This window comes from Schistocerca serialis, chromosome 2, assembly GCF_023864345.2.
Source record: "Schistocerca serialis cubense isolate TAMUIC-IGC-003099 chromosome 2, iqSchSeri2.2, whole genome shotgun sequence".
NCBI classification, from domain to species: domain Eukaryota; kingdom Metazoa; phylum Arthropoda; class Insecta; order Orthoptera; family Acrididae; genus Schistocerca; species Schistocerca serialis.
Window position 1 is genome coordinate 806,239,184 of NC_064639.1, and position 25,114 is coordinate 806,264,297.

The window sequence follows — 25,114 nt, forward strand, 5'->3', positions numbered from 1 at the left end:
AACCCACGTGGGGTGTACTTTGCGAGACCAGTACCACGTGCTTATATAACTGTTTGACCCGTCAGGTTAACAGTAAGACGTTAATAACCAGTTCGAGGTTTTTCTTTTGTAATTTGCTTTTCGATCTAATTTATTTTAATTATCAAAATTATTGTGGAGTTATACGCTTTGTGTAAACCAAGTTGACCACGTGAAGCATGTGGTGTAATCATCAAAGTAGCCCTCAGCTATTCTTTTCAGGAAGATTTCACAAAGAGTTAATATGAATTTAGTATACCAGTGTGTGGTAATTAGATGACGGACAGGATTGTGCTACGAACGTAATTTCTTTGGGTGAAAATTTGAATCTGTTGGTAGTGGTTAATTTTCTCTTGGATATGTTTCAATGTTCTTTGTGTGTTGTTTTATGAATGCAGTGTTGTATGCAGACTCCGAATCTTGGCTCCATATTTGATGTGTTCCGTAAGATTTTCACAATCCCAAATATGGCACCAGCTTGTTACGAGTAGAATTTAATATGCTGAAATTTCAGTGAACAATGTTAAAATAAATTTCCAAATATAAACTGATTTCTTTCTTGTTATTTAAATTCTCCTTTTTATATATATAGTACCGGTTGTTGTATGACTGTAAAAGATTATAATCAATGTTAGTCTGATTGGTAATGTGGTAAACCTAGACTAGTTACCTGGTGAAACAGTTGCGCAGTAATGCATGGTTAACTTCTCCCCAGACAGCTCACAGCTTGTAACCCACCTTTATTCTACTATTAGCACCCGATTTCAGCATAGCAAATTCATGTAGCAATATTACACATGGCGATCCTGTTCTGTGATTCCGCTAGACTCTGGAATCTCTGAGACGTTAGATTGCAAGCGTTGTATAATCTTAATTTTTTTTCCCTACAGCGCTCAAACAACTTCTGCGTTGTTTCTGAGGAGACTTTCTAAAGATTCACTGCGTTGTTGAGCGGCGTTGTGTTGTTTGTCTTGTTGTTTTGTTTTCTATATTTGTGTGTTTTATATGTGTGTGTGGTTTTTTTTTCTCGCTTGTAAATTCCACTGTTTCGATCAAAGATAAAAATTTGTTTTGCGTGTGAAAAAGTGAGTACTAGGTTGGGTACCTTTCGTGTAACTGTCGAAATTTTTGGGGGATACATTTACTGTGATTAGTGTGTTGCGTACTGGGTATAAATTGAACTAATGCAGACACGTAACCAAACTAAAAGTAAGCGGTCCGACAAGTTAAGCAACATGGACCAAGGGGATAGTCTGATTTCGAATGTTAACGCGTCGGGCGGTTCCGAAAATGCAATGGGAAATACTTCAGACGAAATGCAGAACAGCACGAACGGGCTCACATCAGAGCCACAAATTAATTTGCCTCCTACTAACCAAAATGATTTGGCAGAACTCATGAAAGCCTTATTGCAACAAAATAAAGAAAACGCACAGAAATCTGAAAAATCGATCCGCGAGCTAGGGGAACAAATGACGCAGAAATCTGAAAAATCGATCAGAGAGCTAGGCGATCAAATGACGCAGAAATCAGAAAAATCGTTCCGAGAACAAAAAGAATCATCCGAAAAAGCGATCCGCGAGCTAGGCGAACAAATAGACGAAAAACTAATCCAGCAGACAAATAAAGTCGACAAGTCGATGCAGAGAGTGTCCGATGATATCTCACAAAGAATAAACAATCTGGCAAGTGAAATAAAAAGTGATATTATGAAAGAATTAGGCCGTACATTTGAACAAATCGATGATCGTCTGCAAGCCTTAGAACAGAGCAAGCGGAGTCGCGATGCCGAATCTAAAGAAAGCGAAAAACGGCTACTTAGGAATTTCCAAGAGCTGAGGGAAGAATGCCAAAGGGAACACCAGCAGGTACTCTCGAGGGTCCAAGAGGCGGAAACGCATTGTCCCACGTCCGTTAGCAACACAATAGCGGACAACAGTTTAGCGATCCACGCTTTGGAACAGCAAGTAGAACAATTGAAGCAGGCTGGGGCGGAGGACAAGAGACAAATAGATGATAAGATTGCGGCATTAGCGGACATTGTAGGCAGGATGAAGCTGACGGAAAGCGAGAACAATACTACACCGGTAGCGGCCGCAGAGACCGAAGAAGTGCGTTCACTTCTGAGATTTCAGAAGGGACAGTTCGAAGTGAACAGGCAAAACAAAGCTGTAACAGGCGAATTACAAGAACGCGTGGCGCATCTGGAAAACCACATGGCGTGTGATTCCGAACTCGCCAATAGCACTAAAAATAGCCGTACGAACAGTGCAGAGAGGGACTCCGGCCACGAGGGAGATTTTGACGACAGGGAAGAATGTAATTTAAGGGGCAGACATGAGAGACATTGAAACATTCAAGGGCCTCGCCAGGAGGAACTGCGGGGATTTGATTTCAAACATTTCCTTACAGTAAGAAAGATTGAGATATTCCGAAATTCGCAAAAAGGAATACATCCACGTGCATGGCTCGAGCAATTTGAGTTTTGTCTTCCCCCCGACTAGGCAAGTTCACATAAGATAGAATATATGTGTGGCTATTTGGAAGGCGAACCGGCGAGTCGCATGAGGTCGGCAGCGCGTCACTGCAACTCCACTCGGGAGTTTCGACAAGCCTTTCTCTCCGCCTATTGGTCGGAAGCGGCACAAGACAGGGTCAAACATGGCATAATTATGCTGCCAAATTTGAATCAGTCTGGTTTCGGCAGCCCTGCACGCCTATTCGACCACATGCTGCAGGCAAATCAATTTTTATACGACCCATACGGGCCTGCGGAACTAATTAGGATATGCATCACCAAATTGCCGATGCACTTGCGGCACGTCATTCTTGCGGGACGATGCAAAGAGGACGTGGAAAGGTTTAAAACACTTCTCCAAGAGTTGGAATATAATACAGCAGAATGCCCGCCTAATCAGGCACAAAGTTATTACGGGGCACAGCAGCGCGACCGCAGTCGTGGCCGTATTACTAATCAACGGCGTGACTGGTCGTCGCGACGCGAACGGAACAATAATCGGGACCGGCCGTATAGAAACTGGGGTAACAGTCGCGAACACAGGTGGAACAACGGAAATGATCGAGGACGTGGACAAGATCGTGAACGCTACAGGTACGGCAACCAGAATCGATACTACGATGAATACGGTGGGAATAGGACTGTAGGGGGAGCACCTCATGATGTCGAAATTCGGCCGGCCAATCCTAGACATAATCCAGCAAATGGAAATGAACAAAACCGGCAATGACAAATGATCAGCGCAGAAGGCGCCCAATCAGAACAAATGAGCGACATGGCAAATGAGTAGAAAGGACAGTGAGAAGTAGAGAGGACGGTGAGGAGAAAGAATTGATTAGTATAAATTTGTGACGTATGCATTTTGAATAATATGTTGCTAAAAATAATGATAAAGATGTTTCTATGTGATTGATTGAAGTGATGTTTTAATTTTTTTTCTTTCCTTGTGCAATTAGGATTTAGTTTGATTCAAACGTGAAGATAAAAGGTTTCTTTGTGAACGAGTGAAATGCTGTTTATGTTTTTTTTGTGTAAATTGAAAAGAGTCGCTCCTGAGGGAAGCAAGATCTGTGTTGAATTAATGCAAAACTCAGGGGAATATCCGATCTGTGGGTATTATGGGTCTGGCAAACCCAGGTCCCCAGCTGTTAGTAGCCTTGTTTCCGATTTTCTGCTTTCAGTGCTACTATCTATCTATTACTATTCTATATCTGTCAGTATAAATGAGGATCTCTTACTATAGTATGCGTGCTGTATGAATATTTTAAGATAGGAGAACTCTGAGAAAGGAATGAGTAAGTTTGGAATCTTGAAAACAGGATGCGATAATACGATTGTTTAACCATTGGCTTCCCAATATGCGATGATATGTTAATATTGATGATATATGTCTTTTTTGTTCTTTATAGCTGAGTACGTAAAGTGCTGTCTGTGGATTTCGTAAGTATATTGATTCCCTTCAAGGTGAAAGAAGAATTGTGGTTTGTGTAATTTACGTGGCCCTGAAATATTATTGTGGTAGTCAAATACGAGCAGTTTTTCAGCAAATGGAGAATGGAACAGAAATATGGATCCTTTCTGTACTCTTGATCGATGTTGAGCCAAAGCCTAAAAAAAATTATTCTGCGTTAATACTTGTCCTAGAAAAGCGACGTTTATGTGTTTTGCTGATGCTGTGAGCATTACAGCTTACTGTTTTCGCTGGTGCGGGATGCACTGCAGCCTATATGATGTGTACTGAGGAAATTTCCCTCTTGAAGGTAGAGGATGATTAAATAATTTTGATTATGGGACCGAAGGAAAGCTTGGTTTAAGGTAATAAGGATGAAGCAAAACATTTGTCATTTAAACTACAAGAGAATTCGGATCTTTTGTGTCTGTTGTGAGTTCAACATGTTAAGATGAAACTGTTTTACAGAATAGAGGAGACCACAATTTTGCCATTCATGAGAAATGAATCCAGAATAACCACCACAGGCGAAATAACTGATTTGGAAGCGAAAGGTAACTTAAAGAAGGAACGAAATCGAAGCAAAATGGGTAAGAAAATGTAGTATAACCTGTATAGTGCAGACATTTTTACCGTTCTCAGAGCCATCTGTGTGATTAATTCTTGTGATAACGTAATTTTAGATGAAATTTTCTTACTGTTTTATGTGTGAATATATGAGTATGATAGATGTATAATTGCGAGTCTCTTTTCAGGTGTGCGAACTGGTATAAATGTTTTGGTGTGTAAATAACCATTGTTCTTTTTACTGTGTATGTTTAAGGAAAGTTTCGCCATATTTATCATGTGACAAGACGTATGCCGCGAGCGTCAAGAAGAGGACGAATTAGAACAATGTTGTAGTGGTATATACACGGTGTTGAAATAGCATTGAAGTAGCTTATTGGCTTAACTAGTAGTGGATAGAAGTAGAATATTGAGTAATGCATGTTTATGGGTAGTTAGTTTGTAGAATAGACAACAGGTGTGCATGTATGTGTGTGTAAATAACATGTGAACCCTATGCTGTCCTGACCTATACTTGCACAAGGCATAATCCTATTCATTTTAGTGAAGTAATAAGTAGCACTTGCTTTATTAAAACGTAAGTGAACCACATTAGTGATGTGGATTTAAATATTACACTCCTGGAAATGGAAAAAAGAACACATTGACACCGGTGTGTCAGACCCACCATACTTGCTCCGGACACTGCGAGAGGGCTGTACAAGCAATGATCACACGCACGGCACAGCGGACACACCAGGAACCGCGGTGTTGGCCGTCGAATGGCGCTAGCTGCGCAGCATTTGTGCACCGCCGCCGTCAGTGTCAGCCAGTTTGCCGTGGCATACGGAGCTCCATCGCAGTCTTTAACACTGGTAGCATGCCGCGACAGTGTGGACGTGAACCGTATGTGCAGTTGACGGACTTTGAGCGAGGGCGTATAGTGAGCATGCGGGAGGCCGGGTGGACGTACCGCCGAATTGCTCAACACGTGGGGCGTGAGGTCTCCACAGTACATCGATGTTGTCGACAGTGGTCGGCGGAAGGTGCACGTGCCCGTCGACCTGGGACCGGACCGCAGCGACGCACGGATGCACGCCAAGACCGTAGGATCCTACGCAGTGCCGTAGGGGACCGCACCGCCACTTCCCAGCAAATTAGGGACACTGTTGCTCCTGGGGTATCGGCGAGGACCATTCACAACCGTCTCCATGAAGCTTGGCTACGGTCCCGCACACCGTTAGGCCGTCTTCTGCTCACGCCCCAACATCGTGCAGCCCGCCTCCAGTGGTGTCGCGACAGGCGTGAATGGAGGGACGAATGGAGACGTATCGTCTTCAGCGATGAGATTCGCTTCTGCCTTGGTTCCAATGATGGTCGTATGCGTGTTTGGCGCCGTGCAGGTGAGCGCCACAATCAGGACTGCTTACGACCGAGGCACACAGGGCCAACACCCGGCATCATGGTGTGGGGAGCGATCTCCTATACTGGCCGTACACCACTGGTGATCGTCGAGGGGACACTGAATAGTGCACGGTACATCCAAACCGTCATCGAACCCATCGTTCTACCATTCCTAGACCGGCAAGGGAACTTGCTGTTCCAACAGGACAATGCACGTCCGCATGTATCCCGTGCCACCCAACGTGCTCTAGAAGGTGTAAGTCAACTACCCTGGCCAGCAAGATCTCCGGATATGTCCCCCATTGAGCATGTTTGGGACTGGATGAAGCGTCGTCTCACGCGGTCTGCACGTCCAGCACGAACGCTGGTCCAACTGAGGCGCCAGGTGGAAATGGCATGACAAGCCGTTCCACAGGACTACATCCAGCATCTCTACGATCGTCTCCATGGGAGAATAGCAGCCTGCATTGCTGCGAAAGGTGGATATACACTGTACTAGTGCCGACATTGTGCATGCTCTGTTGCCTGTATCTATGTGCCTGTGGTTCTGTCAGTGTGATCATGTGATGTATCTGACCCCAGGAATGTGTCAATAAAGTTTCCCCTTCCTGGGACAATGAATTCACGGTGTTCTTATTTCAATTTCCAGGAGTGTATATTGTCAGTTCATTTAATTCTTATTTTTTTACATTGTAAAGTCATTTCATTTTTAATCTTTTACATTGTCAAGTCATTTAAATTTTATTTTATATTGTCGATTCATATAATTAAAAAAAAAATTAAGTCTCACGTTTGTTCTTAAAAATTGTGAAAGAAAATACTAAGTGGTATTATGTATGACATTGTGTAATCACATAACTACGATAAAAAAAATTTTCTGTGAATGCAGTTGAGAACGTGAAAGCGAACCGGCTAAACTCTTACGAGACAGCGGGAGCAGCCGGACTAGTTGTAAACTGGCGGGTTTCCCAGCGGGGGACGCTGTCAACCGGGCCACTTCGGGAGCGCGGTCGACCACAAAAGAAGGGCATGCGGCAAACACTTTCCCCTGCACCTGGAGCTAATGGGCGGCCGCCCCGTGCGACCCTGCCTGAAGGCGACGACCTGAGATGGGCGAGCGGTCCACCGCGCGGAAATCCATCTGCTGGCAACGCACCACACGCACGCGACCGTGACGAGACGGCCGCGGAGAAACAACACAAGGGGCGCGGAGCCTTTTGACACATACTGTCCAGAGAAACTGGCAGACTTCAACGACTGTCCAGAGAAACTGGCAGACTTCAACGACGCCTATCAACATTTCCTGATGGATGCCTACTGTCAAGCGACAGTAAATCATGGTTCGATGTTCTCTGGTCGCTAAGGGTGGCACAAAAGAAGAGCCACTAAGTGCCATCCTTGCTCAGGAATATCAACCTGGCGTGTCAATCGAGGATACCGCACGAACTTGACAACACAAACATGGAAACAAATCGAGATGTACGTGACACAGACCACCAAGAGAAACTTCATGAGAGGGCAGAGACGGCGGGATTGCACGCAACAGATGGACAAAAATCCCTACTGACAGCTGCGGCGACGCACCCCCTTCCCCTCCCCTCATATTGTGCCTCGGAACAGTGGAACTAGTGAGTGTATCAGTGAACAGTGATTATACGGTTCTTAGTTCAATGCATATACGTGTGTTTCTGTCACAGAAACTTTGACTCGTGTGTTTTGCAGGGATTCGATTTATTGGTGTTTACTAGACTGACTCTTGTATTTTGCAGGTGTTCTATTTATTAATTTTTTTTAGACTTTGACTCTTGTGTTTTGCAGGCGTTCTATTTATTATTTTTTTTAGACTTTGACTCTCGTATTTTGCAGGTGTTCTATTTATTGTTCTTTTTAGACTTTGACTCTTGTATTTGGCAAGGTGTTTTATTTATTGGTGTTTTTTTAGATGTTGACTAGTGTACTGTTTTATTGATCAATGTTTGTTCTTGTGTGATGTATTAGATTTGTGTTATTTTGTTTCGTAAATTCATGCATGTGGCATTGCATAGTTTATCAGTCAGATTGCTATTCATTCTCATTGGAGTGTGATCGATTAGCCTTTGCATGGGGCATATTTATTGTGAGGAACCCCTTAAGGGTAACAATCACATAATTATTGAAGTTTCAGTATAATGATACAGTGCTCATTGTTTGCTAGCTAATTGAAATGTAGGAGAGTGATTAAATTGTGCCACATAGTTATTTTAATTCTACAAATTACTAGTTTTATACGATATAGAATTTTTTTGCGATAACCACTTTGTAAAAAATGTTTTTTTCTCTTATCATTTTTTTTGCTTTTGCGGATTGTGCATTGTAATGTTCTGCTTTATAATACTGATGTTATTTCATGTTCTTTTTTAATTGCTGTGGCACCTTTGCTATTTTCATAAATTTTGCTTGTTAATAAACAGTCATAAATTTGGCTGTGATCAGTTGGCTCTTGCAATGAGCAAATACTGGTGAACTCCATAAGGGTAACAACCAGAAATTGTTTTCATATTAATGACACAGGAACCATTGTTTTTACTTGCTGACCGAATTAGGTCTACACTATCTTTTAAATAGGTGTCACAGATTGTGTTCTTTTTTTTCTGTTTGAAATTAGTAGATTTTAAAGATTTGTGAAATTATTGTGTTTTAGCAAGTAGCTGGTGACCTTTTGCCTTTTCTTTACACTTTTGGTTTAAGTAGGGTGTGAGAAGCCTGCTTGGGAATGTCCTAGCATGGCCAGAAAATTCCCTGCACAGTCTTTTCCCGGAGCGTTGGGGTTATGAAAGGTCTCTGTTGGATTCCTTTCATGTTTGATTTCTTAAATCTGTTGTCATTTATGGAATAAATTCCTCTTCTAAATTTACTGTGGCGTTTCTGACTATCTGGGAGGAGACTGAGTAGTGGAACGTGTTACGTTTTACACGTAAACAAGAACGATCTGTCACACTACTACACTTTAAAACACAGTTTATATGTAATTCATGTCACACAGTCTCATACGGAACCTACATCCGCTTTCTGTTATATACTGTATATGATAAGATACTGTCATTCCCCTTCCCTTCTGTGTGAGAGGATCAATGATCAAATGTGTTTGTAGTTGCATGCTTGAGGGTAGCAGACAAGCCTGTCTGCTAGAGAACAGTAGGACCAACGTCGGAACAGGTAGCTACGCTTCCTAAAAGCAAAGAGGTTTCTATCCTTAGTATGGTTCTGTCCGTCCGTTGTCATGTTGGTATAGGAAGCTGCCCCTCTGGCCACTTCCGTTTGTCTTTGTGAGCCACCCTCAGGAAGCACGCTCGGCAGTAGGCAGTTGCAGTCTGGCGGTGGCGAGCATCTGAAGTGGTAAGATCTCCGGCTAAGCGCGTGTCTGCTAAGTCCATAGGACAATGGATTTGTTAAGTTCAGCCTAACTGAAAATTTAATTATCTTTATTTCGGGTTTAACTCTAAAATATCTAAGGTTATCTTAAATTGCAGCGTAGTGTAATTCTCGTGTGAAGTTCATAGTATTTTCCGGTTGTTGCTTTGTTACTACTTTGTGAGTAAAGTGGAACCACGTGTTGATCAGTAACTCTAACTAAGATCAATCTTAAATGCGAATGCTTGTGTGATTATAACGTCTCGTCTTGACAATATTTTCAATATAGCAACTTTTCTTTATGTTCAACCCACGTGGGGTGTACTTTGCGAGACCAGTACCACGTGCTTATATAACTGTTTGACCCGTCAGGTTAACAGTAAGACGTTAATAACCAGTTCGAGGTTTTTCTTTTGTAATTTGCTTTTCGATCTAATTTATTTTAATTATCAAAATTATTGTGGAGTTATACGCTTTGTGTAAACCAAGTTGACCACGTGAAGCATGTGGTGTAATCATCAAAGTAGCCCTCAGCTATTCTTTTCAGGAAGATTTCACAAAGAGTTAATATGAATTTAGTATACCAGTGTGTGGTAATTAGATGACGGACAGGATTGTGCTACGAACGTAATTTCTTTGGGTGAAAATTTGAATCTGTTGGTAGTGGTTAATTTTCTCTTGGATATGTTTCAATGTTCTTTGTGTGTTGTTTTATGAATGCAGTGTTGTATGCAGACTCCGAATCTTGGCTCCATATTTGATGTGTTCCGTAAGATTTTCACAATCCTAAATAAGGCACCAGCTTGTTACGAGTAGAATTTAATATGCTGAAATTTCAGTGAACAATGTTAAAATAAATTTCCAAATATAAACTGATTTCTTTCTTGTTATTTAAATTCTCCTTTTTATATATATAGTACCGGTTGTTGTATGACTGTAAAAGATTATAATCAATGTTAGTCTGATTGGTAATGTGGTAAACCTAGACTAGTTACCTGGTGAAACAGTTGCGCAGTAATGCACGGTTAACTTCTCCCCAGACAGCTCACAGCTTTTAACCCACTTTTATTCTACTATTAGCACCTGATTTCAGCATAGCAAATTCATGTAGCAATATTACAAGAGTAAGTAACCAGCCACCGTGGGAGAACAAAGGTATACCAGATAATTACAATGATAATTACAACGAAAGGCGAAAAGGAAATTGGAGAGAACAAGGAAATCCCAACCAGTACCAGCGGGATACTGGAAAACAACAGCAGCAAAGAAGCAACTAGGGGAACAATAGTCGATGGCAGCTAGAAATCCAACAAGATCATTATATCCTCATTAGGCCATCCAATCTGTGTCTGGGGAAACGTAGCAGAAGTCTAAGTAGAAACTGAGGGAATCTCTTCACTATATATGTCATGTGAAACCATTTATAGAATAGGTTTTTATGGTATATCAGTAGAGTCAGAGTCAATTTGTACATAGATCTTCAATGGATCAACAAATTCTACGTCATTTTGTGTAGCACAGACCACATTATTCCTTTACTGACTTTCTGAAACTGAAATATTCATCAATGTCATTTATTAGCTTGTCGTACGACTGCTTGAGGAACATGGTAAAACGGGTAGTGCGGTTGTTACAACACCATATCAATATGTTCACTGCCTGCTTGAAAATCAAAGTCAGGGATGAGAAGAAATTCGTCGTCAGTGACTACTCTTCGTATTAACTGACACCTCTCTCTGACATGATAACTTCCGCATATTGACTGAACAAAGCTCAGGGTCCAACCTGCATTTACCTTTGTGACAAATGGTCATTATTTCTTCTAGTCAAGAAACGACTGCATTATGAATAACAAATTCAGATTTATAGTTCTCGTAGTAGTGTCTTCAATCATATCACTATAGTCTGTGAAAGTACTTCTGTCCCTTTCCCGCGGTATCTTATGCACTGCCTAAGACGCGAGTGTACGTTGCTTTCCGCTGTTGGCGATGACGAGATTGTGACCATGCCACTGCGTATATTTGTCTCGGTATTCAGGTGTGTTATGGGTGGTATTAGCTGCCTACGCATGGAGACGCAAAGTTTACGGGGATTCAGGGCCATCACCAGTCATGTAATGAAGTGTTTCTCGAGATCTTTGTGTTTTGCTGGCGCCTAGAGAGAGCGCCATAGGCAAAGCACACTATGAGGAATGAGCACATGCAGTGCGAGTCATGGTGGTGTGGCGTAGCTCAGTTTCAGGAAAAGGAGGGCAGCAGTAAGAAGGGGATCGTTGGTGAGGATGAGGACCGGCCTACATCGGAAAACTAACTTAGCTTTAAGTATTTTATTACAGTAGAGATTCAACAAGGGGAAATTGGAGGCGTTTTTGTAACGTGTAGAGTAACAAGTAAGCGGAAACTAATGACGTTTGTAAGTTTCAGATATGCGAATGCAGGAGCAGGTGTCATGAGAGAGAACATCTATGCAGACAGATGGGAGCATGGTTTCTGACCACGTTGGCACTGGGTGACAATGCTGAGAGAAGTATCAAGAACAGGAGGAGTGTACGTAGCGTAGTCACAATCTAAGAGTAGAAAGGACTTGGAGGTAAAGTTGACAGGTGCTGGGTAAAGCGAATAAGGTAATACTGAGTGCTGAGTGGAAAGAGCATGTTGGGTGAAGAGTGGATGCAACGCTGGCCTGTCATAGGGGTAATGCATGTCGGGAAATGGTACTAACACAACTCTCACACACAGATCAGAGACACTTCACACCATATATTTAAGACATGTATTAATATTAAGGATGTCATGTTTAGTCTGTATGATAACACATACTTCCTCTTTTCATTTCTTTGTTATTACAATCACACAAGGAATTATATATACTATTTCAATGCATTTATTCAAACTACGTATTTTTGTGTTGTTAATTTTGTTCGTAAGAAACTATGCACATAGAACTTTGTAAAACATTGGCACTGAAAAGTACTACAAGGATTGTGCAGATTTTGGGAGCTGTTAGACTCTCAATCGATGCATCCGGTGGGACGCTGCAAGGCAAAAATTTGTGGCCGGCAACAACGCTCACGTGGTAGTCTGAAGGAGAATGCCTGCGGTGGCACAGCCTGGAGATCTGCCTGCTGAGTGGAGGGGTGCCGTCAGCGCTGAATGAATGCCGGGATAGCTGGGGGTCTACCTGTCGCCTCCACTGCCCAGCGAAAGTGGAGGGGGAGCTAGGCCACGTGCAGCGGCTGCTGTAAACCAGCCTTCACCAGGTGGCTGTGAATGGAGGCGACCCTCGAAACATGGCTTACCCGTCACTAATACCATGTTACTCCTTCGACAGCCTATCGAGAGAGCCAGGCCCCGACTAAATGACAGCCGACAGCAACCTCTCACTGAACGGTTGCGAATGGCACCGCCAGTCTGCAGGCTCATCCCTGACATCGCGACACGCCTTCGAACGACCCACAGAAGAGCTGGCGCCACGACAAGGCCCAGAGAGATTCCACAGGCGGACGCGCGATTGAACCGTCGTCCTCCCGAATGCGAGTCCAGTGCGGGTGGTGTTCTACCCTTGTTTGCGCAAAACAAAGTGGAATAACCTTGAAGCAAGACAACACGTCAATGAAGCTTAAAACTTTGTGTTTTGCCTTACGGCAGGTCTGGTCACGGGGGAAGCCCCGTCAGACAAGTCCACCGAATGAGCGTCTAGGTAAGTGATTCCAGTGATGGTTTCCCGTTGTCTTCCTCTGATAATGATGAAATGATAATGAGGACAACACAGAGCGGAGAAAATCTTCGACCCAGCCGTGAATCGAACCCTGGCGGCTTGACGTGACAGATCGCCGCGCTGACCACTGTGCTGTCGGGGCGGATCAATGAAACTACTAAACTACTGAAAACTTCCAGTGTAGCCCTCTTAAACAAAACTATTTCAACACAACCGTATTAGATACACGCTTTTGTCATCAATGCGTTATAATGAGTTTGTGACGAACCTGCTAGCTTTCTGAACAGCGCTCAACAATTTATAACCGAGAGAGCAACCCTCCGACGTAGAAAATAACCTCTCCTCACACATTCTGTTAAATGCCATTAGCAAATCAAACATGGCCTACGCTACATGAAATTTGAGAGCAGGCATGCTGTGATGTTCCGACTAATGATTTCCCCACTCACCAACAGAAGATCGTTCTGTACCTCCAGCTTTTCGTGAATTATCTGTTAACTGTTTGCTAATCAATGAGATAGGAATAAATTGCCATTGACTTTGATACCAGCAGCATATTACAGTTTTAGTTCGTGGTTGTGAACTTATTGCATTAATGTACAGTTTTTTTAAAAGATTTTCACAAATAATTTGGTACAACCCATGGCCTTCAGTGAATCATTGCAAGATAATTACATTTCTCAGGACCGTGTACTAGTTCATCTGCAAAGCAACACTCGAAGATGCGCTCAAAACTCCATAGAAGATCTTCTGCTAACAATTCATGTGATTGTACGTTTTTAACTTAGTGATACACTTTGTTTGTGATTGAAGAAGTCACGTTGGAGTACAGTTTCGGGTAACGACGGCTTTGGTTGTGGTTATGATGTTTTATGACTAGCTCAGTTTATGATGTTCTAGTGGACACTATAACGTCTCTGGCGGGAAGGAATTACCGTAGCCTCCCATTTTTCCAGTCAGTCTTATATTGCAGTTTTTGCGACAGTACATGGCTCATTGTTGTGCGGTCTGTTTTGATAGCGATAGTCAAAAGTTTAGTCAGTTGCTTCAAAGAAATGGCACCGGCCTTGCCGCAGTGGATACACCGGTTCCCGTGAGATCACCGAAGTTAAGCGTTGTCGCGCGTGGCCGGCACTTGGATGGGTGACTATACAGCTGCCATGCGCTGTTACCATTTTTCGGGGTGCACTCAGCCTCGTGATGCCAATTGAGGAGCTACTCGACCGAATAGTAGCGGCTCCGGTCAAAGAAAACCATCATAACGACCGGGAGGACGGTGTGCTGACCACACGCCCCTCCTATCCACATCTTCAACTGAGGATGACACGGCGGTCGGATGGTCCCGATGAGCCACTTGTGGCCTGAAGACGGAGTGCTTTTTCAAAGAAATAGCTTTGATCAGTATCATTAGATATAAACTGCAGCACTGTGACACAAATACAATCGTCTTTATACTCATAATTGTTGCTTGCATGAGTGGTATAATTTAGGATATGTGATTACCTGCTCCCATGTATACGTTAGAACGTTCATTAGAGGACAAGCAGTAGACGACTGTTTTATTGTAGAAATAACAAGACGACGACATTCCCACAAAATTATTGACAATCTACAATGACAAAATTATTGCATCTAATATGCAAAATATATGAGACATGCGAAATACCCTTAAATTCAAGAAGAAAAGAATAACTCCATTTCCAGACAATGCAGAATCTGAAAAATGAAAATATTACAGAACCATCAATTAGATAAGTAATGACTGCAAAGTACTGACACGAATTATTTATAGAATAATGGAAAAACTCATAGAACTTAATCTGGTGGTAGATCACTTTGGGCCCCGGACAAACGTAGGAACACGTGGTGTAATAAGGATCCTATGAGGTATCTTAGAAGACCAAGAAGGAATGCAAATCTACATTCATTGCATTTGTATATTTTTAGAAAGATTTTGACAATATTGACTGGAATACACTATGAAGCTGTGAGGGCAGCAGGGATAAAATACAGAAAGCGAGATACTAACTACAATATACACAGAAATAAGTCTGTAATTATGAGTCTAAGGATATGAAATTGAACTCTTGGTCGAAAAGGAAATGAGACTGCTCCGTAACATACACTCGATGTTATTCAATTTGTTCATTGAGCAAGCACTAAAATAAAAGAAACTAAGGAGAAGTTTGGAAAGAAAATAAAATTTCATATAGAAGAAGTAAAGATTTTGTGGATTGGTAGTGACACTGCATTTCTATCACAGACAGCAGACGGCTTGGAAGATCATTTGAACGGAATGCATAGTATCTTGAATAGTGGTCTAATGAATAAAAGAAAAACAAGGATAATATAAGGTAGTCGAATACAATCAGGCAATAACGAGGGAATTACAAAAGTAACTGCGACAGTAAAATCAACATATGTTTTGTTATTTGCGCAGGGAAATCAGCGTGAGATAAGAAGGACATTCTCAATAATAGTACAAGCGATTCTGGAAAAAAGAAAATAACTAACATCGAATAAAAATGTACGAGGGGCGTTCAATAAGTAATGTAACACTTTTTTTTCTGAAACAAGCTTTTGTTTTTATCCAGGATTCCAATACACCATATTATTCCTCACTCGTTTAGCTACAGCCACATTTTTCAACAAAATCTCGACTTTGGATCCAACGTCTTGCTGCATCAAGAGCCTCCCCATCACCCACGTACTGACCGCCCCGATAGCTGAGTGGTCAGCGTGACGGATTGCCGTCCTACGGGTCTCGGTTCGATTCGCCGCTGGGTCGGGGATTTTCTTCGCTCAGGGACAGGGTGTTGTGTTGTCTTCATCATCATTTCATCCCTATCCGGCCTGCAGGTCGCCCAATGTGGTGTCGAATGTAATAAGACCTGCACCAAGGCGGCCGGACCTGTCCCGCAAGGGGTCTCCCGGCCAATGACGCCAAACACTCATTTCCATTTTCATCCACGTACTGCTTCTCGCAGAGTGCATCCTTCATTGGACCACACAGATGGAAGTCAGAAGGTGCGAGATCTGGGCTGCAGGGTAGATGAGCAAGAACAGTCCATTGGACTTCTCTGCGAGCTCCTCTCGGGTGAGCAGAGTTTTGTGAGGCTTTGCGTTATCATATCAGAATTACATCTTCAAAGTTCCGACAGACAGTCATAATGACTTTACTGGTTGAGGCTGTGGCTTTCTTCGGAGGAGAGGTGTTGTGAAGTCGCTCCATGGACTGCGTTTTGTTTCCGGTTGTAAGTGATGAACCCATGCTCCATCGCCTGCGACGATGTTTGGCAAAAAATTATCACGATCAGTCTCGCAACGATCAAGCAATTCGGCACAGACGGTCCTTCTTTGCTCTTTATAGTCTTCTGTTAGGCAGCGAGGAACCCAGCGGGTTGAATGGTTCAGTGGTGAACGAGTGTGTCTGCACTACCAACGAAGAAGCCGAGTTGAGCAGCGAGGTGTTTGACTGTGATCCGTCGATCAACTCGAATGAAAGTGTCCGCATGTTCCAACACTGCAGGAGTCACAGCTGTATATGGACGGTCGGTCAGCAAGAGATCAGACAGGTTTGAGCGACCTTATTGCGGTGATGGCAGACGCCTCCCCCAGCAGTTCATCGTGCTTTTGTTCACTGCCAGGTTTTCCGTAGACATTCAGCAAACGCCTATAAATATCTGCGATGCTCTGTTTTTCCTCCAAAAGAAACTCAACGACAGGTCTCTGCTTGAAACGCGCCTCCGTTTGAGACGCCATGTCGAAGGATACGTGTAGTGCCGCCACCTATCGAGGGAATATTCCACGATGTCCCACAGCAAATTCTACAGTCTTGCAACTGAAATGAACTGAGAAAAAAAGTGTGTTCGTTGTGAACGGGGAAGTGTTTAAATGGGGGACCAAGGCTTGACCAAGCAGATTCAAGCCAGTGTGGACATTAGCAGTTACAGAGAGGTGAAGAGGCTACCAGAGGACAGAGTATCATGGAAAGCTGCATGAAGCCAGTCTTCTTTCTGAAGATCACTACATCAATAACAACTAAAGCTCCAGCCACAACTCAGAAAGAGTACTTTGTTCATAGATGTCTGTCAATATGGAACGACTGTTTCGACTTTGCTGGAATGCATGGAACTTCGGGTGACTGTAAACCGTCTTTCAGACTATGATCCTAATATTTCTACACTCTACTATTGCATTAGATGCATGCCGTCTCACTTACATCGGTGGGGAGGCTACGCTATTCGGAGATATTACAGGAAAGTCACATGGGTGACAAGAGTGCACATTGCCATTCCCTCATGTCAACCTGTGTGTAAACGAAGGTGTGTATTCTGGAAGTTGTGTACTCGAGTGTGTATGACAGAGACACGGAATGTGAGAGGCATTTGTAGGTACTGAAAGATAAAGATGGGCTCTGCTGCGTGGGGTAGCCGCGAGGTGTAGGGCGCCTTGTCACGACCCGCACGGCTACCCCCGTCGGATGTCCGAGTACTCCCTCTGATCGGCCGCTGTGGTCGAGCGGTTCTAGGCGCTTCATTCCGGAACCACGCGACCGCTGCGGTCGCAGGTTCGAATCCTGCCTCGGGCATGGATGTGTGTGATGTCCTTAGGTTAGTGAGGTTTAAGTAGTGCTAAGTTCTAGGGGACTGATGACCTCAGTCCTATAATGCTCAGAGCCTCCCTCGGGAATGGGTGTGTGTGTGTTGTCCTTAGCGTTGTTGTTGTTGTGGTCTTCAGTCCTGAGACTGGTTTGATGCAGCTCTCCATGCTACTCTACCCTGTGCAAGCTTCTTCATCTCCCAGTACTTACCGCAACATACATCTTTCTGAATCTGCTTAGTGTATTCATCTCTTGGTCTTCCTCTACGATTTTTACCCTCCACGCTGCACTTCAGCACTAAATTTGTGATCCCTTGATGTCTCGGAATATGCACTACCAACTGATCCCTTCTTCTTGTCAAGTTGTGCCACAAACTCCTCTTCTCCCCAATTCTATTCAATACCTCCTCATTGGTTATGTGATCTGCCCATCCAATCTTCAGCATTCCTCAGTACCACCACAATTCGAAAGCTTCTATTCCCTTCTTGTCCAAATTATTTATCGTCCATGTTTCACTTCCATACATGGCTGCACTCCATACAAATGCTTTCAGAAACGACTTCCTGACACTTAAATCTATACTCGATATTAACAAATTTCACTTCTTCAGAAACGCTTTCCTTCCCATTGCCAGCCTATATTTTATATCCTCTCTACTTCGACCATCATCAGTTATTTTGCTCCCCAAATAGCAAAACTCCTTTACTACTTTGTCTCATTTCCTAATCTAATTCCCTCAGCATCATCCGACTTAATTCGACTACATACCATTATCCTCGTTTTGATTTTGTCCTTTGCTGTCTCTGACAGAATTACAATGTCATCGGTGAACCTCAGAGTTTTTATTTATTCTCCATGGATTTTAATACCGACTCCTAATTTTCTTTTGTTTCCTTTACTGCTTGCTCAATATACAGATTGAATAACATCGGGGGGAGGCTACAATCCTGTCTCATTCCCTTCCCAACCACTGCTTCCCTTTCGTGCCCCTAGACTCTTATAACTGCCATCTGGTTTCTGTACAAATTGTAAATAGCTTTTAGCTCCCTATATTTTACCCCTGCCACCTTTAGAATTTGAAAGAGGGTATTCCAGTCAACATTGCCAAAACTTTCTCTAAATCTACAAATGCTAGAAACGTAGGTTTGCCTTTCCTTAATCTATTTTCTAATATAAGTCGTAAGGTCAGTATTGCCTCACGTGTTCCAAGTTAGGTTAAGTCAGATTAAGTAGTATGTAAGCTTAGGGACCGATGACCTCAGCAGTTCGGTCCCATAAGACGTTACCACAAATAACCCACTTTCAAAATTTGCAGATGGACTCGGTGCACGGTTCGCCTCTTACTTTTAATCAAATTACGTACTACGGAGAAATTTAGAAGTTTATTTCAGGTGTGTGATTTGTTATACAGTGTCTATATCCAAAGTTTCGCAATAATAAATAGCACCAAGATAGTAGGCTATAATTTTGAATATGTTTCTATTTGTAAATTTTCTCTATTCTTCATTTCTTATGGTGCAGGTCTACTTGAAGTTAACGTTTACAATTCGGTTACACGGATAGGCGAGTGACGTAGGTCCGTAATGCTGTGGAGTAGCCCCATTTAAAAAAATTTAAGCATCGGTGTGCTCTATGCTGTAATCCAGTCACAGGAAATAGTTCTCTGTTGAAGGGAAATTGGTTAATTAGGTCAACAGTGGAGCTAATTAACAGGAAAATCCTGTACAGTACGTGACGGGCATTGATCCACCGGGCCCCGAGATTGTCAAGCTTTAGCAGTTTCAGCTGATGTTCAGTACTGCTTGTTAGCGACTGGTCGGCGTCCCCGTGCATCGCCAGCACAGCTAGCAGCCGCTCCGACCTTCAGACGGACCTCGCAACCACGAAGCGAGCAGCGAAAGAGGGCTTTACTTCCGCCCAGGCAGGGGCGCAGCGGCGCGCCTCCCGCCCAGTGGGCCGCACCTGATGACAATGGTTAGGAGCGCCAGCGGGCTCGAAATTAGCAGCCGCGCGACCTGTCGCAAGGACGTTCTCGCAGGAGGAAGTCCCCGCAATACATCCGCGGTACGACCAATCCACTCACGTGTTCTATTGCCATCCTCGCCCTCAGTGTGCAGCACTTCTGAAAAATCACACAGTCTTCGCATGTTCTAGACATTACTGTCACAGACAAGACTAGACTGGCGAAATCAGGCGTCCAGTTGTGCATAGGGACTTGAGAGAATAAGCTAAACATGTCGTCTCACGCTAAGGCCACTGCGCAACAAGAATGGCGCACTGTTAGGAGAGAGTACACGAGGACCGTCGTTTCCAAACGTATTGAATGCACCTGAAGTTAAAATACATTTTGATGCCCATTTTTGGAACAGTGATCAAAGATTTTTTTTTTTTAAATTTAGTCTTGATCACACCACGTATGTTACAAGAACATAGGTGACCGGTTTCGATCATATCACATGACCATCATCAGACCCATGGCATCCTTCGAAGATGGTAAGTGGAGCAGTTGACATCACAGCAGCTGAGAAGAGTGCTCCACCTATCTTCTGATCAAGACTGAATTTTAAAAAGAAACATTTTGATGCATTTCCAACCAAATTGTGGTTTGCTCTTTAAGGCTCTTGAGTCGGATCGCGTCATTTCCTATACTTTTCCAAAGTGATCTAGTGTCTGAAAACATGCATCGGAGCAAATCGTATTATGTACACCGCAGCCCACGGTTCGAAACGAATTATATTTATGGCAAGTTTCGCAGCTTGCGTTATTCACCCGCTTCTTTGCTTGCTGTTTCCGCTATTTTCATCTTGGAGCTCGCAGTGTGGTGTTGATTACATGACTGTCAACTTCGACCTCCATGGTGGGCTACTTATCCTCGGGAGAGAAATCGAAAGAAAGTGCAATGAGAATTAGAGCTGTGAAAACTAAAAGACAGCTTGAGAAGAAAGCTCAGTAAGTATTAACACCTGACGTAATTCACGAGTGATTACTTTCAGTAAAAGTAGTAACGTCAGTGTATTGGCGTGTTATTCGTGTGGGAAAGATTCCATAAAAGCATGTTTTTATGCTTCGGTTCAGCTTTACTATATTTAGCTGCGACGAGACATATACTATGTGATCAAACGTATCCGGACACCTGGTTGAAAATGGCTTACAAGTTCGTGGCACCCTCCATCAGTAAGGCTGGAATACAGTATGGTGTTGGCCCACCCTTAGGCCTGATGACAGCTTCCACCCTGGCAGGCATACGTTCAATCAGGTGGTGGGAGGTTTCTTAGGGAATGGAAGCCCATTCTTCACGGAGTGCTGCACTGAGGAGAGGTATCGACGTGGGTCGGTGGGGCCTGGCACGAAGTAGGCGCGCCAAAACATCCCAAAGGTGTTCTATAGGGTTCAGGTCGGGTCTCTGTGCAGGCCAGTCCACTACAGGGACGTTATTGTCATGTAGGCACTATTCCACAGGCCGTGCATTATGAACAGGTGCTCAATCATGTTGAAAGATGCAGTCGCCATCCCTGAATTGCTCTTCAGCAATGGGAAGCAACAGGCTGCTTTAAACGTCAATGGAGGGCTGTGCTATGATAGTGCCACGCAAAACAAGGGGTGCAAGCCCCCTGCGTGAAAAACACGACCACACCATAACACCAGCGCCTCCGAATTTTACTGTTGGCACTACACACGCTGGCAGATGACGTTCGCCGGGAATTGTGTACCCACATCCTGCCATCGGATGGCCACATTGTATACCGAGATTCGTCACTCTACACAACGTTTTTCCACTGTCGTCCAATGTTTACGATCCTTACACCAGGTGAGGCGTCGATTGGCATTTACCGGCGTGATGTATGGCTTATGAGCAGCCGCTCGACCACGAAATCCAAGTTTTCTCACCTCCCGCCTAGCTGTTATAGTACTTGCAGTGGATCCTGATACAGTTTGGAATTCCTTTGTGATGGTCTGGATAGATTTCTGCTTATTAAATATACGCCCCTCTTAAAATGTCGGTGGTATCTGTCAGTCAGCAGACGAGGTACGCCTGTACACTTTTGTGCTGTATGTGTCCCTTCACGTTACCACTTCACTATCACATCGGAAACAGTGGATCAAGGGATGTTTAGGATAGGGGAATCTCACGTACAGCCGTATGACACAAGTGACACGAAATCAGCTGACCACGTTCGAAGTTCGTGAGTTCCGCGGAGCGCCTCCTTCTGGTCTCTCACGATGTCTAATGAGTACTGAGGTCGCTGATATGGATTACCTGGCAATAGGTGGCAGCACAATGCACCTAATATGAAAAACGTATGTTTTTAGGGGTGTCCGGATACATTTGATCACATGTAATTCAACCGAGATCCACATTCAAGTAATTTTGAGCCGCCTCGTAATTACAAAGAAGGCAAAATCAGGTATGGAAGCATCCCAGTATTCTACCAGGTGACAGCAAAAAATAAAGTTTGCGCCGTACCGCAAAGAGTGGAAAAAGATCGCAGACTCTAGTTATTTGATGAAAGTTAGATTTCCAAAACCAAAAAGAACTGGAAAGCGTTATGAAGGAAAGCGTGGTCGACATTACACTGATAATTTCATGCCAGTAAACTGTTGAAAACAAAATTTGGAGACAACTGGAAAGAGGTTGGCAGTTTTTTTTGTATCGCCACTACACATAGATGTGACATCAACTGAAACTAGTAGGCTGACTCATGGGGACGATGGCTGAAACTGTTTGCACGAGGAAGATGGACTGAGTGCAAGACTGTAACACATCGATCTACCGTCAACATGTTAATGACTTTAATTTCTTACGAGACGGGCTGTGTCCAACAATAAATTGGATAATAAAATTAATTGAATGTTTCAAATCGCAATACTTGAAAACATGATTGGATCATAACGTACATTGTTAAGTGAATTGATTCAAAACGTACTAAGTGTAGTTTAAATACACTACTGGCCTTATAATTGCACAAGAAGAAGAAATGTAGATGATAAACGAGTATTCATTGGACACATATATTATACTAGAACTGACATATGATTACATTTCCACGGAATTTGGGTGCATAGATCATGAGAAATCAGTACTCTGAACAACCACCTCTGGCCGTATTAACGGCCTTGATACGCCTGGACATTGAGTCAAACAGTGCTTGGATGGTGTGTACAGGTACAGCTGCGCATGCAGCCTCCACACGATATCACAGTTCATCAAGAGTAGTGCCTGGCGTATTGCGACGAGCCAGTTGCTCGGTCACCATTGACCAGACGTTTTCAATTGGTGAGAGATCTGGAGAATGTACTGGCCAGGGCAGCAGTCGAACATTTTCTGTATCCAGAAAGGCCCATACAGGACCTGCAACATGTGGTCGTGCGTTATCCTGCTGAAATGTAGGGTTTCGCAGGGATCGAAAGAAGGGTAGATCCACGGGTCGTAACACATCTGAAATGTAACGTCCACTGTTCAAAGTGCCGTCAATGCGAACAAGAGGTGACCGAGACGTGTAACCAGTGGCACTTCATACCATCACGCCGAGTGATACGCCAGTATGGCGATGACGAATACACGCTTCCAATGTGCGTACACCGCGATGCCGCCAAACACGGATGCGACCATCATGATGCTGTAAACAGAACCTGGATTTATCCGAAAAAATGACGTTTTACCATTCGTGCATCCAGGCTCGTCGTTGAGAACACCATAACAGGCACTCCTGTCTGTGATGCAGCGTCGAGGTTAACCGCAGCCACGGTCTTTGAACTGTTCGTACAGACTGTTGTTGTCTTGCAACCGTCCCCATTTGACTCAGGGATCGAGACGTGGCTGCACGATCCGTTACAGCCATGCGGATAAGATGCCTGTCATCTCGACTGATAGTGATACGAGGCCGTTGGGATCCAGCACGGCGTTCCGTATTATCCTCCTCAACCCACTGATTCCATATTCTGCTAACAGTCATTGGGTCTCGACCAACACGAGCAGCAATGTCGCGATACGATAAACCGCAATTGCGATAGGCTACAATCCGACCTCTATCAAAGTTGGAAACGTGATGGTAAGCATTTCTCCTCCTTACACGAGGCATCACAACGACGTTTCACCAGGCAACGCCGGTGAACTGGTGTTTGTGTATGAGAAACCGGTTGGAAACTTTCCTCATGTCAGCATGTTGTAGGTGTCGTCACCGGCGCCAACCTTGTGTGAATGCTCTGAAAAGCCAATCATTTGTATATCACAGCATCTTCTTCCTGTCGGTTAAGTTTCGCGCGTGTAGCACCTCATCATCGTCTTGTATGAATTTTAATGGCCAGTAGTGTATGAAAAAGACGCCTTCATGCAATGGGAAACGATATCAGTCAGGACCCATTCTGGAACGTAAGATCCTAGGTCCTGCGTTCGCGAATTTTGACGTGTTTCATTTGGTTAGGAAGAGAAAAGTTATTTGAGCTCCCTGTAAATTTGTAATCTGTACACTTAGTATGAATTGAAACGACGCACCACACACGTTTCGCAATCGCTTTAGATACAGTTCTGCTGCGGTGCAGAGAACAGGTGCATTACAATCAGCGACTTAAATGGTTCGACAACGGGAAAAGTACTCCAAAGATGAAGTACAATACGAATCTTGTGGGCCAATCGTCTGAATAGCAAACAGATCCACGTGAAATTCTGGCGATATGTATGGACCAAAAGCAATGCCGCTTTCAGCTGTACTGTAATTGAGTCAAAAATTTGAACAAGGGCCCACAGACGTGGGTGATGCCGATCGAGAAATTCAGATCTTGCACATGCAATCTTTTCGGCGAGCTGGAAGAACATATTTGGGGGGGGGGGGGTAGAGATTTTGCAGCTATGAGGACATTCACACAGCGGTTCTCGAATGGTACCGTACACTGTGATCAATAGGCCGCTTTCCATCGTCGAGGAATTCAAGCATTGGTAGAACGTTCCGACTGTTATTCATAGAGAACTGGTGACCATGTAGGAAAGTAGTGTCACCTACTTGTGTCATTACGGAGAGCACTGCAGCATTAAATAAAAGTACTTACCCTGCCATACTAATGTTTAATTTACTGTTTGAATTTCCCTCGTAGTAGCCTGTGTTTATTACTTAGACTCTATGAAGATGTATACAAGACATTTTCAAATTAATCAGAGCGTAGGAACTTAGCCTATAGCTGATTTTCCTTGAATATACGGCCACAGTTACTAAGAATTTTTAATGACTCCATGCCGCCTACATAAAGCGATAGGTTTAAGAAACTAGGTGATTTAGTTTCAGGTCGTTGTCCAAGGCATATTTCTTTGCTTAAAGTTTCGTTTCTCAGTGCTAGAGGCATCTTCAGAGGCTATAAAGACTTACATAACAGTATCAAACCTAAACAAGCTCAACAGGACAAATAGTTTATATGTATTCACGCAGTGGTCGCTTAATGACATCATCAGACCGCTGGTTGAGACCACGGAATAGCA

General features: G+C 43.6%; 1 protein-coding gene across 1 annotated transcript in view; it reads right to left on the reverse strand.

Moving 5' to 3' along the window:
• The window catches only part of LOC126456437 (calcitonin gene-related peptide type 1 receptor-like), a 63,876-nt gene extending 44,132 nt beyond the window's left edge, over positions 1-19,744 (reverse strand). The window contains exon 1 of the mRNA XM_050092187.1: positions 19,730-19,744. Within this exon, the coding sequence (XP_049948144.1) occupies positions 19,730-19,744 (15 nt within the window). The remainder of the gene's footprint in view (positions 1-19,729) is intronic.
• Positions 19,745-25,114: the final 5,370 nt, after the last annotated feature.